This window comes from Orcinus orca, chromosome 5, assembly GCF_937001465.1.
Source record: "Orcinus orca chromosome 5, mOrcOrc1.1, whole genome shotgun sequence".
Classification (NCBI taxonomy): Eukaryota; Metazoa; Chordata; class Mammalia; order Artiodactyla; family Delphinidae; genus Orcinus; species Orcinus orca.
The window spans coordinates 77415318-77432706 of record NC_064563.1 but is presented as its reverse complement, the minus strand read 5'-3'; the positions used below and the strand labels follow the sequence as shown (position 1 = coordinate 77432706).

The following is a 17389-nucleotide window of genomic DNA, read 5'->3' as shown; positions in this document are numbered from 1 at the left end:
CTACAAATCTGGAGAGGGTGTGGAGAAAAGGGAACCCTCCTACACTGTTGGTAGGAAGGTAAACTGGTGCAGCCACTATGGAAGACAGTATGTAGGTTCCTTAAAAAACTAAAAATAGGGCTTCCCTGGTGGCGCAATGGCTGAGAGTCCACCTGCCGATGCAGGGGACGCGGGTTCGTGCCCCAGTCCGGGAAGACCCCACATGCCACGAAGCAGCTAGGCCCATGAGCCACGGCTGCTGAGCATGCGCATCTGGAGCCTGTGCTCCACAATGGGAGAGGCCACAACGGTGAGGGGCCCAAGTACCGCAAAAAAAAAAACAAAACCACTAAAAATAGAGCTACCATATGATCCAGCAATCCCACTCCCGGGCATATATCCCAATAAAACTATAATTCAAAAAGATATATGAACCCGTATGTTCATAGCAGCACTATTCACAATAGCCAAGACATGGAAACAAGCTAAATGTCCATCAACAGGTGAATGGATAAAGAAGATGTGGTACATATATACAATGGAATACTACTCAGCCATAAAAAAGAACAAAATAATGCCATTTACAGCAACATGGATGCAACTAGAGATTATCATACTAAGTGAAGTAAGTCCGATAGAGAAAGACAAATACCGTATGATACTACTTATATGTGGAATCTAAAATATGACACAAATAACCTAATCTAGGAAACAGGGACAGGCTCACAGACATAGAGAACAGACTTGTGGTTGCCAAGGGGGAGAGCGGGTGAGGGAGGGATGGACTGGGAGTTTAGGATTAACAGATGCAAACTATTATATATAGAATGGATAAACAATAAGGTCCTACTGTATAGCACAGGGAACTATATTTAATATCCTGTGATAAACCATAATAGAAAAGAATATGAAAAAGGATGTATAAATATGTGTAACTGAATCACTTTGCTGTGCAGCAGAAATTAACACATTATAAATCAACTATCCTTCAATTAAATTAAAAAAAAAAAAGAAATTACTTCTAGAAAGAAGGGCCCCAAAAAAGACACAAATTTCATGCAAAGCAGCAATGTCTGGAGGGAACATAAGAGAATCTTATATAATCTCACTAAGTATACTAGTTATATGAGTCAAGGACGAGAGGTGAGAGTGGGCCATGGGACAAATGATGAATCTTTCCTCTTGGAATTCATTAGGTTGTTCTAAATCAATATTCAAAAGCCATTATAGAGAAACCCAAGAGCAAGTGTGGCTATACCAAATAGAGAGGTATGTGACAGGGTCTATCTGTGATAATGGGAGAACAGTGAGAGAGTAACGTCTCTCCCAGTCCCAAACAGATCAGGAAAGTATGAAAAGAGGATACAGAGGAAAACATAATTTGCTTGAATAAATATATATGCATAAAGTCAAAAAGGAAATATATTAAAATATGCACAATACTTTCTTATGTAAATGGAAACTACTATTATTTTTCCTTGCTGTTTTTTCCTATAATTTTTGCCTAATTTGAATAAAAATATAAGCTATGTATAGTTTATTTAAAAAAACTTCATCTTATGTATTTTGTTTCTGAATCAGTTCTTTATATTTTAACTAAAATGTTTTTACTTGCATTTATAGCAAGTACTTTTGAAGTTAACAAAGTACTCTTAGTAGGACTAGGTGCATGTGCAATTGAATGGCAATTTTTATATTTTATTTTTATATTTTATAAATTTATTTTATTTTTGGCTGCATTTCCTCTTTGTTGCTGCATGCGGGCTTTCTCTAGTTGCGGCAAGTGGGGGCTACTCTTCGTTGTGGTGCACAGCCTTCTCATTAAGGTGGCTTCTCTTGTTGCGGAGCACAAGCTCTAGGCACACAGGCTTCAGTAGTTGTGGCTTGCAGGCTCTAGAGTGCAGGCTCAGTAGTTGTGGAGCATGGGCTTAGTTGTACCGCAGCATGTGGGATCTTCCTGGACCAGGGCTTGAACCTGCATCTCCTGCACTGGCAGGCGGATTCTTAACCACTGCACCACCAGTGAAGCCCTGAATGGCAATTTTAACAAATAAACATGTATTTCTTATGAAAATAAGGAATATTATGGAAATTGTTCTGATTCTTTCTGTACAATATACTCTAGATTATACCACTCAATAATTTAACAAAAACTTAATGAGGGACAACTGTGTGCCAGACACCCCTCTATGCACTGTGAATATACAACAATAAATAAAACAAAATCCCTGTGTTCATGGAACTTACATGCTAATGGGAAAGAAGAAAACCTAAGAAATGTTCCCTCGCCCGGGTCAGATTATTCATCCTAAGTCCCATGCTCACTCAGCTCCAGCTACACTGGTTTCCTGGGCTGTACCAGAAATTTGCCCAAGCTCTTTCCAACACCAGTGCCTATACACTTAACTGTTTTTCTGCTCTTCCCTGAGACCCTTCTATGGTTTACATTCCCTCACTTCTTTCAGGTTTCTACTCAAATCTCATTCTTTCAGAAATATATCCTCATCTTCCTATCTGAATCAGTCCTCTCTCATCACAATTATAAAAGTGTGTGAAACCTATGAAATCAACCTTGCTTTTCATTTGCCTATAAGAGCACATGCACCTTAATGTCCCCAAACAGAATAGTCCTCTCTTTGTCCTTCACTTATTCTATTTTATTCTTTCTCCCAGCAACTACTGTAACCTGAAATTTCTCTGTGTCAAACACATACATACAAAAATATATACATATATATACACTAAATATGTTATATAGGTATTGTTTTTTATTTGCTGGTAGTCTGTTTCTCCCTCTAGATTATAAATTTTTTGATGGCAAAGGACTTTGTATAATTTGTTTACCACAACCTCCCTGTGGCAGAAACTGCTTATAGGTAACAAATATCTATTTTTCCCTACTCCTTAATAGAATCTCCAAAGAAAAAGAAATAAAAGGAATACAAATTGGAAAAGAAGAAGTAAAACTGTCACTGTTTGCAGATGACACGATACTATACGTAGAGAATCCTAAAGATGCCACCAGAAAACTACTAGAGCTAATCAATGAATTTGGTAAAATTGTAGGATACAAAATTAATGCACATAAATCTCTTGCATTCCTACACAGTAACGATGAAAAATCTGAAAGAGAAATTAAGGAAACACTCCAATTTACCATTGCAACAAAAAGAATACCTAGAATAAATCTACCTAGGGAGACAAAAGAACTGTATGCAGAAAACTATCAGACAATGATGAAAGAAATTAAAGATGATACCAACAGATGGAGAGATATACCATGTTCTTGGATTGAAAGAATCAACATTGTGAAAATGACTATACTACCCAAAGCAATCTACAGATTCAATGCAATCCCTATCAAATTACCAATGGCATTTTTTACAGAACTAGAACAAAAACTCTTAAAATTTATATGGAGACAGAAAAGAACCCGATTAACCAAAGCAGTCTTGAGGGAAAAAAATGGAGCTGGAGGAATCAGACTCCCTGACTTCAGACTATACTATAAAGCTACCGTAATCAAGACAATATGGTACGGCACAAAAACAGAAACACAGATCAATGGAACAAAATAGAAAGCCCAGAGATAAACCCACGCACCTATGGTCAACTAATCTATGACAAAGGAGGCAAGGATATACAATGGAGAAAAGACAGTCTCTTCAATAAGTGGTGCTAGGAGAACTGGACAGCTACATGTAAAAGAATGAAATTAGAACACTCCCTAACACCATACACAAAAATAAACTCAAAATGGATTAGAGACATAAATGTAAGACCGGACACTATAAAACTCTTAGAGGAAAACATAGGAAGAACACTCTTTGACATAAATCCCAGCAAGATCTTTTTTGATCCACCTCCTAGAGTAATGGAAATAAAAGCAAAAATAAACAAATGGGACCTAATGAAACATGAAAGCTTTTGCACAGCAAAGGAAACCATAAACAAGATGAAAAGACAACCCTCAGAACTGGAGAAAATATTTGCAAATGAATCAACGGACAAAGGATTAATCTCCAAAATATATAAACAGCTCATGCAGCTCAATATTAAAAAAACAAACAAGCCAATGCAAAAATGGGCAGAAGACCTAAATACACATTTCTCCAAAGAAGACAGACAGACGGCCAGAAGCACATGAAAAGCTGCTCAACATCACTAATTGTTGAGAAATGCAAATTTAGAGAAATGCAAATCAAAATTACAATGAGGTATCACCTCACACCAGTTACAATTGGCATCATCGGAAAATCTACAAAAAACAAATGCTGGAGAGGGTGTGGAGAAAAGGGAACCCTCTTGCACCGTTGGTGGGAATGTAAATTGATACAGCCACTATGGAGAACAGTATGGAGGTTCCTTAAAAAACTAAAAATAGAATTACCATATGATCCAGCAATCCCACTACTGGGCAGATACCCAGAGAAAACCACAATTCAAAAAGACACATGCACCCCAATGTTCATTGCAGCACTATTTACAATAGCCAGGTCATGGAAGCAACCTAAATGCCCATTGACAGACGAATGGATAAAGAAGATGTGGTACATATATACAACATAATATTACTCAGCCATAAAAAGGAACAAAACTGGGTCATTTGTTGAGACGTGGATGGATCTAGAGACTGTCATACAGAGTGAAGTAAGTCAGAAAGAGAAAAACAAATATCGTATATTAACGCATATATTTGGAACCTAGAAAAATGGTACAGATGAACCAGTTTTCAGGGCAGAAAATGAGACACAGATGTAGAGAACAAACGTATGGACACAAAGCAGGGAAAGCGGTGCGGGGGTGTAGGTGGTTGTGTGATGAATTGGGTGATTGGGATTGACATGTATACACTGATGTGTATAAAACTGATGAGTAATAACCTGCTGTATAAAAAAATAAATAAAATTTAAAAATTAAAAAAAAAAATAGAGGGCTTTCCTGGTGGTGCAGTGGCTGAGAGTCCGCCTGCCGATGCAGGGGACACGGGTTCGTGCCCCGGTCCAGGAGGATCCCACATGCCGCGGAGCGGCTGGGCCTGTGAGCCATGGCTGCTGAGCCTGCGGGTCCAGAGCCTGTGCTCCGCAACGGGAGAGGCCACAGCAGTGAGAGGCCCGTGTACCAAAAAAATAAAATAAAATAAAATAGAATCTCCAATTTTCAGCTAAGCATCTTGATTTCCCAGTGTCCTTTGCAAGTAGGTGTGGCCACATTGCTAAGTTCTGTTACCAAGTCCAAGCTTGCTCTGCTCGCCGCACGACAGGCCAATAAATCCAGAGATGAGGTGTTGAGGCAAGGGACTTTATTGAGAAAGCCGGTGGACCATGAGGACGGCAGACTAGTGTCTCAAAAGAACCACCTTATCGTGGTTTGGATGCCAGTTTCTTTTATAGAACAGAAAGGGGGAGGAGATGAGGAAGTAAAGTAAAAAGGCCGTTAATTTTTGCAAATATCCCCTGGAATGGCCAGCCTTGGGGAGGGGATGTGTTAATTTCTTCTTTCTTGCAGCCATCCACAGGTGGACAGGGTTAGGATGCTTCCCTGAACAAAGGCACTTTGGTTTAGCTTTCAGACAGAGGGGCACGGTTCCCTGAGGCAGGCCATTATATATAGACAGTATCCTTTTAGTGAGCAAAAGCAGCAGAAAGCAACGATTAAAGTAAAAGCAACAGATTCAACATGCAGTCAGATTTGGCTCTTCCCTGTTACAATTCTGGTCAATGGAATGTGAGAAGTGATGTGTATTACCTCTAGGTTGTGCCTTTAAAGGGAAAAGGTGTACCCTTCTCGGTCACTCCCTTCCTTCATGCTAACTGAGAAGCAAACATGGTAGTAAGCCACCTTGAATCATGTAGACAAGGGCAAGCAAGACCTTGCAGAATAGGACAGAAAAAAACTGCATTCCTCATAACTTCATAGAGCAGAACCATCCTAACAGCATGGACTTCTATCTTGTTTAAGTTAATGTTTGTTTTATTCCTGGTCTCTCTCACACATAGTTAAATCTTTATCCCAATACACATAATCCCCATCCCCTAGAACAAGGCCTTGCAACAGGAGGCCTCACTAAATATTTACTGAATGAACAAGTGAACTAATCAATCTCTCATCTGGTTAGCATAAGCCAGAACCCTTGAACATGGTCTACCTCTAGTTACATTAAGAAATAATAAAGTCTATGAGCTTCCCTGGTGGCACAGTGGTTAAGAATCCACCTGCCAATGCAGGGGACATGGGTTCGAGCCCTGGTCTGGGAAGATCCCACATGCCATGGAGCAACTAAGCCCATGCGCCACAACTACTGAGCCTGCGCTCTACAGCCTGTGAGCCACAACTACTGAGCCCGTGTGCCACAACTACTGAAGCCCATGCACCTAGAGCAGTGCTCCACAAGAGAAGCCACTGCACCGCAACAAAGATTAGCCCCTGCGTGCAGCAAGGAAGACCCAACGCAGCCAAAAATAAAATAAATTAAATTAAATTTAAAAAAAAAAAGAAAGAAAGAAGGAAGTCTAGTTTCTACACCTATAAAACTGTGGCTCAGATCTATATCTAATTCAAACCTGTGGGTCCTGCCTGAGCAGCCAGACTATTCCTTTAATTTTTAATATTCACCTCTCTAAATTTCAGTGAACTTAATTTTGTATATTACTTCCCTAATTTCTATAAAACTAATGGATATATCATTAGTCATAATGAAATGCCTACTTTTTCTGGGAATGTTTATATCATTTAAAGGCTTGTAAATGATAAAGTTGAGTATTATCAGTGAAAAAAATGAAGACTGTTGAAAACAACATAGGTCACAAAATTCAAAGAAAAAAGGTGACACAACTTAACAAAATGAATCAAACTTCAGATGACAGTATCAAGAAAGATTCACGGGTTTCCCTGGTGGCACAGTGGTTGAGAGTCCACCTGCCAATGCAGGGGACATGGGTTCGTGCCCTGGTGTGGGAAGATCCCACATGCCGCGGAGCGGCTGGGCCCATAAGCTATGGCCATGGAGCCTGTGCTCCGCAAAGGGAGAGGCCACAGCAGTGAGAGGCCCGCGTACCGCAAAAAAAAAAAAAAAAAAAAAAAAAAGATTCACATTTTCCCTTAATAACAAGCAGCAGAGTAACTGCTTTTTATGAGCCCAAAGTGACAAAATTAAATCAAGCTCAGAGTTATTTAGTTAAGCCCCAGAGCAACACAGAAGCTAATGAAAATAGAAAGCACATCAAAACAAACTCAGTTCCTTTTTGTCTTACATATTGTGCTATTCTGTCAATGGTTATATTATCACCAGAACAGTAGAAAGGATAGGCAGTTACCATGTTAAAGATCATGAACGAAAGATGAAGAAAACTGAGGAGACATCTAACCTGACATCTTTGAGCTGATAAATGAACACCAGACTCCCTGAACTTTATTTACACAACAAAAAGAAACACATTTAATCAAATCTCCATCATCTGGATTTTGTTACACGTGGCCAAACACTTTCAGAAATTACAGAAATTACAGAAATTCAGAAATTACAATTCAGAAAATTAAAGAATTCAGAAGGAAAAAGCTTACAGTTAAATTTCTTAACCTAAATATTTCATTTAGGCTAGTTTAAGAGTATGTCTAAGGACAAAATTTTTTTTAAAAAACAATCAAAATTCACTTCTAAATATGTAGCTACTAACGTCATTTTTACAGTTATTGTTTGGCCTACTTTATCCTAACAGAAAAGACTTACCTGAAATTTCAGTGCTTTACATCTACAGAAATGCTCTTCTGATTCAAAAGAGAGTTAACATGATAGTCAACACACAAAAGCAAGTTGTTTGAACACTTCAACAGAAGAATATTTAAAATCCTAACTAAACGCATTCATTTACCAAATACCGTGTTCCTATTAAATGCTAGAGACTGGGTCCCACGGATCACCAAAATAAAAAGAAACATGGTTCCCCTGCCCTCAGTAAGCTTATAATTTAGCAGACAATCATATAAACCTGCTCTGGAAAGTTTTCCTTTGGCTTCAGCTAAATTAAAACAAGAACTAAGGGAGAACATACTCCGCAACCATAGGGATATTCTTTTAAAACACACTAGGATCCTCATAAAAATATGGGTAAAAGATACCTACAAACAACTCACAAATGGCCAAAACACACACACACACACACACAATATTCTCAGCAGTAAGTAGTAATTAAAAATATATAAACTTTTAAGAAATATAAATCAATGTAACCTTCTAGGTATTTCATACTTACTATGACGCCAATTCTCTATATGCTGAAAACTTTTTTTTGCTCTTAGAAAGAAAAACTCCACTAAAAATGCAAGAAGATTCATAGCTCAGGCTTAGAATCTCCAACAACTTACTGTTTCAAAGCTGCCTTTATGCATCAAATCAATGGGTGGCCGGAAGAGATCTGCAAGGGTAGTTAGTTTCTTATCTATTGCTCCTCCATTTCTTAATTCCTGTTCTTGCCGAACTGCAACACAGGAGGATGAGAAAGTTTCAATTAGCCATAAAATAAGTCATGAATCTTGCATTTTAAAAAAAAAGTATCAGTTGCAAGAACTAACGAACAATGTGCTTGACCTCAAATGCAAATGCAAAGATCTAAGGCTGACTCTGAAAAAAAATACAAAGCCAGGTGGGGCGGGAGTCTTAAGACGTGGTGTTCTCTATCCAAAGATAAGGATAAAAATGGAAATTATGTAAGAGTCACTTATTCAAAATATTTCCTTCACATACTCAAAACTAACTTTAGCACAGGAGAAAACTTTCATCTTCATTTATCTATTTCTGAAACTCATCCTAATTTATCTAGCTACATTCTAGTTGTTTCTAGCTACATTCCCAATCTTGAAAGATTATGGCAGTGAGACAGAATGACTACTGCTGTCATCTTCTCCTGGAAGGGCACAGGATTCCCTGGATGACCTGAGTCAGTCTGGATTCCACATCAACTCTCAAGTTACAAGACCTATCTGTGCTTCAATGAGCTCATTATAAATTATTACAAAATCAAATATGGTTCAAGAGTTTCTCATATATTCTCTAAACATAACTGTCTTTTCTCTAGGATTCCATTGCTAAATCAGTACTAATTCCACTAAAAGGAGAAGGCCAAGACTCATTCTTATTCAACAGAAAGATATAAACCTATTCCAAACAACTGTTGCCACAATGTTAATAGTGGCTGCTTTGGGTAGTATGGCCTTTTCTTCTTCTATTTTCCAATCCCTATAATAACCATTTTCATTGTGGTCATTCCTTTAACTGACATATATCAGGATCCTGAGGAAAATCAGTTTTTTATTTTATTATAGTCAGCATTTAAGTGCTCATTCAGAAACAGATTAAGTTTGTAAATTACCATATTTCTCACATTATATCCATCTCCCTTATTCTTCTATAACCAAGTAGGTTAGAATCTGGAACAATTCAGCTCAAGGGGGAGTTAATAACAATCACAGACTGAATTCATAATTTAGTTTTTAAATAAGATGAATTCTCAAAGTTACTAGGCCTAATATTAATCATCTTCTTAAGAAAAAAACTTATATAAAACAAACTAGGATCTTGACCTGAAGGGGAGTGTGTGGGTGCTTTTCCACCTTGTGGTTTTAATCTGTGGGAGAGGAGACAGGGGAGAAAGACAATGAGAGAGGGAGAGGGAGGGAAAAAGAGATGATAAACTGGTTCATAGATACTTACTAGTTTCAGTTTGGAAATCCCGGAAACCATCAAATATTGAACGTGCAGGCCGTCGTCTTTTAGGAGCTATAGGAGGAAAAAATAGAATTGATACAAAAAGTTAAACATTAATTTTGTAACAATTCTAAAAATGTCCTTATCTATAGCAATTTCTTATTTTAAGACACTCAGATTCATAATGGTGCCCTCCTTCAAAATATAAAATACTTCAAAAACCTTCAAGGCATTCATATATAATTAACCATCTTGAGCCCAATCATATTTTACAAAAAAGAAAATTAAGGCCCAGTTAAAAAACTTGGCCAAACTTGTGTAAAAAGATAGGAAGAAAGATTTTGAGGATGACTTCCCATGGCGATGAAGCTACATACATGCTGCAAATACATAATTCAGGTTAGACTAAATGATCTGCCTACCCTTTAGTATAATACTTGAGTAAGTTCTAAACCATAATATTTAACAACTACCTCTTAGTAAGTGGATACACATGCAGAATTATAAACACCAAAAAACTGTAATTTCGGAAGAAAAATTTTTCCTACAGTGAACAGAAAAATGAACAGAACCAACGTCCTTTGATACCCTTGTATAGCGTCTATTACCCAGTCCTTAAGTATTGTACAGATAAAGCTGAAAAAGCAATCATCAACACGTTATCTTCCTGTATGTTCTTAAACACAAAAATTTTACCAGGTCTTAAATGGGAAAAGAATCTGAAAAAGAATAGATATATGTATATGTATATGTATAGCTGAATTACTTTGCTGTACACCTGAAACTAACACAACATTGTAAACCAACTATACTCCAATAAAAAAAAAAAGTTATCAGGTCATTTATATACATCACAGTAAATAAGGAAATTTAATGATTCTTTCAATATGGGTAACAGTTATTCAGTTGGTTTATGGCAAGCCCCACGAGCACTGCCAGCATGTAACCAGAACAGTGCTACACATTAACAGATGATGATTACATAGTAAGATTAAACAGAAACTATAAAAGTCTCCCAGCCCATGTCAAAGCATCTTTCCCAACAGCCTGTGTTTGCCATTATATAGGGTAATTCTTTTAATCTAAGAACTACTGAGTTAAAAAACAAAACAAAAAAATAACAAAAGAATGCAGAACCACATGTTAAAAAAATCCCACATTTGCTTAAAGCATTATCAGGTCAGTATATCATTTATGCACATATGTGTATCAGTATTTATATTAAAGAATCACAATATTATCTCTAGGAAAAGGAAATTTGGTAAAAATCAGAGACTTCCATATTTTAGCTTTGTACTGAATTTCAAAATTTAAACTGAATTTTACATATAAATTGTTTTATTTAAATAAATTATTATATAAATTATTAATTTTAAATTTTATTATTTAAACTTATAAAATTTAAATACTGCATTATTTTTCCTCCCTCCCTTTATAAACACGAAGCAAGAAATGTTATTCTTTTCAATCTTGGAACTATTTTTAATCAAGAGTTCCCATCTTAAATGTACATGTTTCTAGCAGCAATAATATTAACTGCTCAAATAATGCTTTCTTAAAACTCATTACCAGATATTACTTAACCATAACAATTAAGAAAGTAAGGTTATCTTAGGATAAGGCATAAAACAGCTGCCTAAGAAAGCATATTATTATTGGGGAGGTAGTACATAGTATATAAAAGGTACTTTTCTTCTACTTTTAAACTGCCAAAGGCAGGCCGGTCAATATTCTACATTCTTCTCTCTCTCTCTCTCTCTCTCTCTCTCACTCCCTGCCCCCACCCCACCCCCCAATTTAGCCTTTCTCTATTATACACTTGATCTCCTGGAGAGTCATACTAGCTCCTCTTATTGCTAGCTTTCCAACCACTCTCTTTTATTTCTTGGGCTCATCACCTGCTCCCATTTGTTTCCCCCTTATATATCCTAAGTCTAACCAAGAATCTCTCCTCAAGCCACAACACCTCTAGCTCTAGGATCATTATTACTCCTGCCTGCCTCTTCAATATGTGGTTTCCTCACTCTTCCAAACCATACGCTATAAGTAAACATCAGTCCTCTGTACTCTCACTCCACTGTCCACATAATAGGAGTGCTGCTCACTGAGGTCAAAGAGACTAAGCTACAAAGAGCTAAAAGAGATTCAAAAAGGAGCTTCATAGTCAGGATAGGGGAGGAACAGAGAACAAAATTTAATGAGCAGAGCGACACTGTTTCACATTTTCACAAATCTCTGTTAATAACTGGTATAAGAGAAGACACCTGAATTTTTAGATCTGCTTCTGCATTCAATCTGCTGCTATTCCTTTAGTTCATGTATATGAAGAAAATTAAAATTCAATTTCACACAGACATGTAGTTGTAAAAGGGAAGAGTATTTTAATAGTGTTTTAAGATAATTGTGAACATTCTCCCCTGCTACTACACCAAAGCTCAACCAGTGGTAATTTCTTAAAGGTTGGCTGCAACATGGAATCTGAAATCTTATCAATGAACTTTTCATATTCTGCTCCATTAAAATCCATTAGTCTTATGTGCTACGCAGGCTCTGTGATGGCCCCCGATTATCCCTATCTCCCAGGATTCATAACCTGTGTGTGAACATCTTGAGTATGGGCAGGATCAAATAGAATGTGGCAGAGGTGATGGGAGGTCACTTCCAACAGTTAGGTTACAAAAAGATAGTGGATGGAGCTCTAGTGGTGCAATCTGTTAGCGCACAGTACTTATACAAAAAGATGGTGGCTTCCATCCATCTTGGGCTGCCCTCTCTGGCTCTCTCATTTGCTCTGCAGTAAGGAACTGATGTCTCCAGCCAACCAGCAGCCACGTGAGTAAACTTAGATCTTCCTCTAGTCATGCTCTGAGATGACTGTAGCCCTGGCTGACACCTTGATTATACCCTGTGAGAGACCCTAAACAGAGGCACCCAACTAAGCCACACCTGGATTCCTGACCCACAGAAATGGTGATATAACAAATGTTTGTTTCAGGAAGCTAAATTTTGAAGCGATTTGTTAAACAGCAATAGATATCTAACCTATATTGCATATATAGATACTTACATATAGATCCGAATAGATCTTTCACCCATGCACAATTTTGTAATATTCTGCTTTGGTCATTTGAAAATACTTGTTCACTGAGTTATGCAAATATTCCAAATACTGACCATTTCATCATATGATATTAAAAAAAAAATCACCATCTGTTAATGTCACTGCTAACCTCATCAGAAAGCCTTTAAGTACTGGGAAGCTATCAAGCTCACAATCATGCGCATAAACTTTCTAAAATTCTAAGCTCTGCCTGAAAGCCTTTTTTTCTTTTCTTAAATCACTGGCAACAAATAACGTCAGTTGTTTGCCTTGAAGCAGTTAACAGGCTTCGTTCACATTCAAGAAAATGTCTGCCAAATGTTTAAGTCTAAATAACTATAGTTTGTCAGTAATCTTTCAAGGAAAATAATGTTCCATAAAAAAAGCAGCTAGTTTTGCTTTCAACTCAAACAACTGTACAAGTGTTTCACCTTAAAGTAACCAGAGTACTTCAGTATGCAGAAGTGCTTTATGCACACATCCTATTTCATCAAACAGAATAGTTTAAAAATGTGGATCAAGATCAAATGAAATTAATTTTTATTGCTTTGGCTTTTTTTTTTTTTAAACTGCAAGTGTGTGTCAGTGAAGAATTCAACAAATAGTAGCAGTTTGGTGCCACTGTCCTGATTCAATTAAGATGCAGCAGTATGACCCATCACTGCTTCTGAATTATCAGCCCAAATGTCAACACAGTGAAAAAGGCAAATAACTTGTTAGTATTATTATGAAAACAGTTTTGATCTTACAGACCCACTGAAAGGGCATCAGGGACTCCCTGACCACACTTTGAGAATCACACTTTAAATCAATACTATCCCTGGGACTTCCCTGGTGGTCCAGTGGTTAAGACTCCGCTCTCCCAATGCAGGGGACCTGGGTTCGATCCCTGGTCAGGGAACTAAGATCCCACATACCACTACTAGAGAGCCCGCATGCCACAACTACTAAGCCCGCATGCTCTAGAGCCTGCACGCCACACGAAGACCCAGCGCAGCCAAAATTAATTAATTAATTAATTTTTTAAAAATCGATACTATCCCAAAGAAGAAAATAGTTCTCCAAAAACCTTTTCAAAGTTACAATAAGGTCTAATAATGAAAGTTAGGAATGACTCCCTAACTGTATAAAGTCATTCTCACCCCCCTCACCAAACCAGATGTAGAAGGAAGAAAGTGGAGTTTCAAATGGGAACTCTTTTGCCTCTGTTAAACAGTAAAATAGCACAGAATCCATTTGCTGTAGTCTTCCCCACTCAAAGATCTTGCCTTTATTCCTTGCAATAAAAGAAAGAAAAAGCTTCCAAGGGCATTCCTCAGCTCCAAAATCTATAACATTTATATGAAAAAAAAAAAACATGAACAATGCTTTATTACCTTTGGTATATTAAAGGCACAATGACTAGCTAAATTGAACAGTTCAGAAAGCACACATCATATTTCAATATTTAGACCTTATTGTTTTCTTCCTCCCATCTTTATTTCTGAAACTGGAAAGTATATTCTTTATTCCTTTCTACAGTAAACTCCAAAGCTCCCAAGTTAAAAATCAATCTTATAACTCTCAACTAAGTTGCTTTTTCAAATCAAAAGATATGGTTTATGTAATTTTCTTCATCCTTTTCTTACAATTTATTTCTTCTTTATTTTAGTTTACCTACGAAACTTTTTATAGGCCTATTTCTCTGCACTGCTGTTCTCAATATATACAATATACATTTCTATGTCTCTGTCTACCCAACCAAATCATAACTTCATCTGCTGGGGGGTTTTTTTGTTTTTTAAATTTTTTTTTTTGCCCATGCCGCATGACATGCGGGATCTTAGTTCCCCAGCCAGGGATTGAACCCCTGCCCATTGCACTGGAAACGCAGAGTCTTAACCACTGGACCGCCAGGGAAGTCCCCTATCTTCTGTTTTTGTTTGTTTTTTTTTTTGCGGTACGTGGGCCTCTCACTGTGGTGGCCTCTCCCGTTGCGGAGCACAGGCTCTGACGTGCAGGCTCAGCGGCCATGGCTCACTGGCCCAGCCGCTCCGCAGCATGTGGGATTTTCCCGGACCGGGGCAGGAACCCATGTCCTCTGCATCGGCAGGTGGACTCTCAACCACTGCACCACCAGGGAAGCCCTCTTCTGTTATTTAATATACCTATTAATGCCTAAAATATCTGGCTCACAAAAGGTAAATAAGTGCTTATTAAAATAAAACTATAAATTTTCTTTAAATTTGATTAAATGTTCCATTTTCTACTATCTTCTCTATGCACCCCAGATTGATATCACAATTTTTTGCATGGATTAGGGATTACTTCCTCCTTTTTTCAATACAAGAACAGCACTTCTAGAAATTAAAAAAGAGTGAAGGTACAGCATATCAAGACAGTAAGGATATGGCAGTCAAGTGGGTACCCAAAAAACAAAATATAATCATAGTCTTTTATCTAATGATAGATTTGTTTCCATTTTAAGGCAGCAGTTCTTTTTGCTTATTTTCCTCCTTTTGGCATTCTGCAACAACTATCAACTTTTTAATCTGGCTCACTCCTCGGAAAGAGCCAATTGTGCAACTTTCCTGAGGGGAGTACAGAATTACAAGATAAGAATCAACTCTACTTGAAGTAACAATCTCTGAGCAAGCCTTCATATCTTTTGATAGCTTCACTAAAATCCCGAAGACAACAATAAAGTCAAATAAAGCTAAGGAAAAAAGGTAAACTTACCACCAAACAAAGGTTCTGGTTCCACCAATATTTCCTGCTTTTGAGGAATTGGGGCACGGACTTCCTCTCTATTAAAAAAAAAAAAAAGTGGGAAAATATCCAAATGAAAACTGTTTTCTGCTACCTATTCTTACCGTAACTATTGTGAACACATTCAAATTAACAAATAAAATGAACAACAGATTTAGTGACTTTTAGAAACCACATTAAATTATGATAAATGACTGTCAGATGATTTCCATATAGAGATGAACTGGAATAAAGTACCTGGCATAGATAGTGCAAATGGGTTTATAAAGAAAGAGAACAAACAGAAAAATAAAAAATATTTCTCCTCTCCTCTAAGTTCCCTGCCCTAAATTCTTTAGAAAAAAAAGAAGATAGGAAATTTACAAACACACACACACACACACACACACACACACACACAAAATTCAGGCAAAAAATTAATGGAAAATATGAGCTTAATAAAAACAATATTACATCAACACTACATCAAATAATAGATAATTAAATCACAGATATATTAAAATAAGCTTAAACAGGCAATTAATTTTATGCTAGTTATGAAGCTGGCTAACAAAGGTAGTACCCTTGAATTATTTATTAAATAGACACTAACATATATAAAACAGAAAAAATACTCTTTTAAAAGCCTAAAAACTCTTCAAAGTTTACCTCCAGAGGGTTTACTAATAATCCATCTCTTCCAGTGAATAATTCTCATTTAAAATATGCTGTAAAAATGGTGTATATCCCTTTATAAATCAGTTTAATTATTTTAGTTTTAACTCAAATACGAAATTCTGCTGATTAATGCTCATAGCAAGTAAGAGTAAGTTTCAAATTTAATATGCTCCCCTTATAATAAATATTAATTTATGTTAGGCCTAATGTTTTTCATTCAGGTGTTTCTAATAGTAATAACTGAGCTTAAGGCCCCGTTTTTGACACCTGAAAGTTGAAACTTCAAAACATACTTTATTTAATACAGTATCAATACTAATTTGTCAACAAAAACTAACATCCTGTAATCAAAGAACAACTAGTTAAACAAAGAAAGCTACAATAAGCCAAATGAGTGAAGGATAAAGGATAATTCAAAATTATGTTAAGCACTCTTTCCTACTGGATTTCAGTCACTGCTCACACACAGAACTGCAATACTCTAAAGAAACAGACAATGTGTCTCTAAGAGGAAGCTCTATTAAATCTCTTTCACCAAAGAGAAACAGGCCATTATCTTAGCAAAACTAAAAACTTCAAACACATCTTTTACCTGAATAGATCTTTCCATTATTGGTATAATTCACCTTACTGTGTGTGTGTGTGTGTGTGTGTGTGTGTGTACAAAGTTATCTCAATCTAAGGCAATTTAATTACTCAAAAAACAAGCCTTAATCTGATGAAATACATCAATTAGGGTGATGGCTTAATTAGTAGTCCCTATACAGAAAGACTTGATTACTACATATTTGAGGTCATCTATTCCAAGACTGCTAGCTACCCAGCAAAATGGAAGAATGGAACAGAAGGTGAACTGTAAAGAAAGAAAATTTTAGTTTAGGAAGTAGGTGCCACTATCAAATGTTAATCAATTAGTAATACAAATAATCTAAGTAAAATTATAATGTAATTCAGCAGGAAAAGACATTCATTAATCAAAACTATTTTTAAGTACAATTAAGAAAACATGTTTTAAACAGTGAGGACTGATATGTCCCCAGAAATCAGCTATGAATACCTGTTATTCAAGTGAATGTAAACTAAATCATGTTTTCATATTAATTTCCATTAAAGATTTGAGTTATGTTGGTGGAGAATGGGCTATCAAACTTGAAATACACAGCCAACATCGATAGGAGAAAACTTATATAACCTCTAGAGTT

General features: G+C 36.7%; 1 protein-coding gene across 6 annotated transcripts in view; it reads right to left on the bottom strand.

Annotated features, from left to right (window-relative positions):
- The window catches only part of UBXN7 (UBX domain protein 7), a 67508-nt gene that overhangs the window by 28713 nt on the left and 21406 nt on the right, over positions 1-17389 (bottom strand). For all 6 annotated transcript variants that reach the window (XM_049710350.1, XM_033403792.2, XM_033403795.2 and 3 more), the window contains 3 exons: positions 15501-15568; positions 9689-9754; positions 8344-8456 (listed from right to left, as the gene is read on the bottom strand). In XM_049710350.1, the coding sequence (XP_049566307.1) occupies positions 8344-8456; positions 9689-9754; positions 15501-15568 (247 nt within the window). The remainder of the gene's footprint in view (positions 1-8343; positions 8457-9688; positions 9755-15500; positions 15569-17389) is intronic.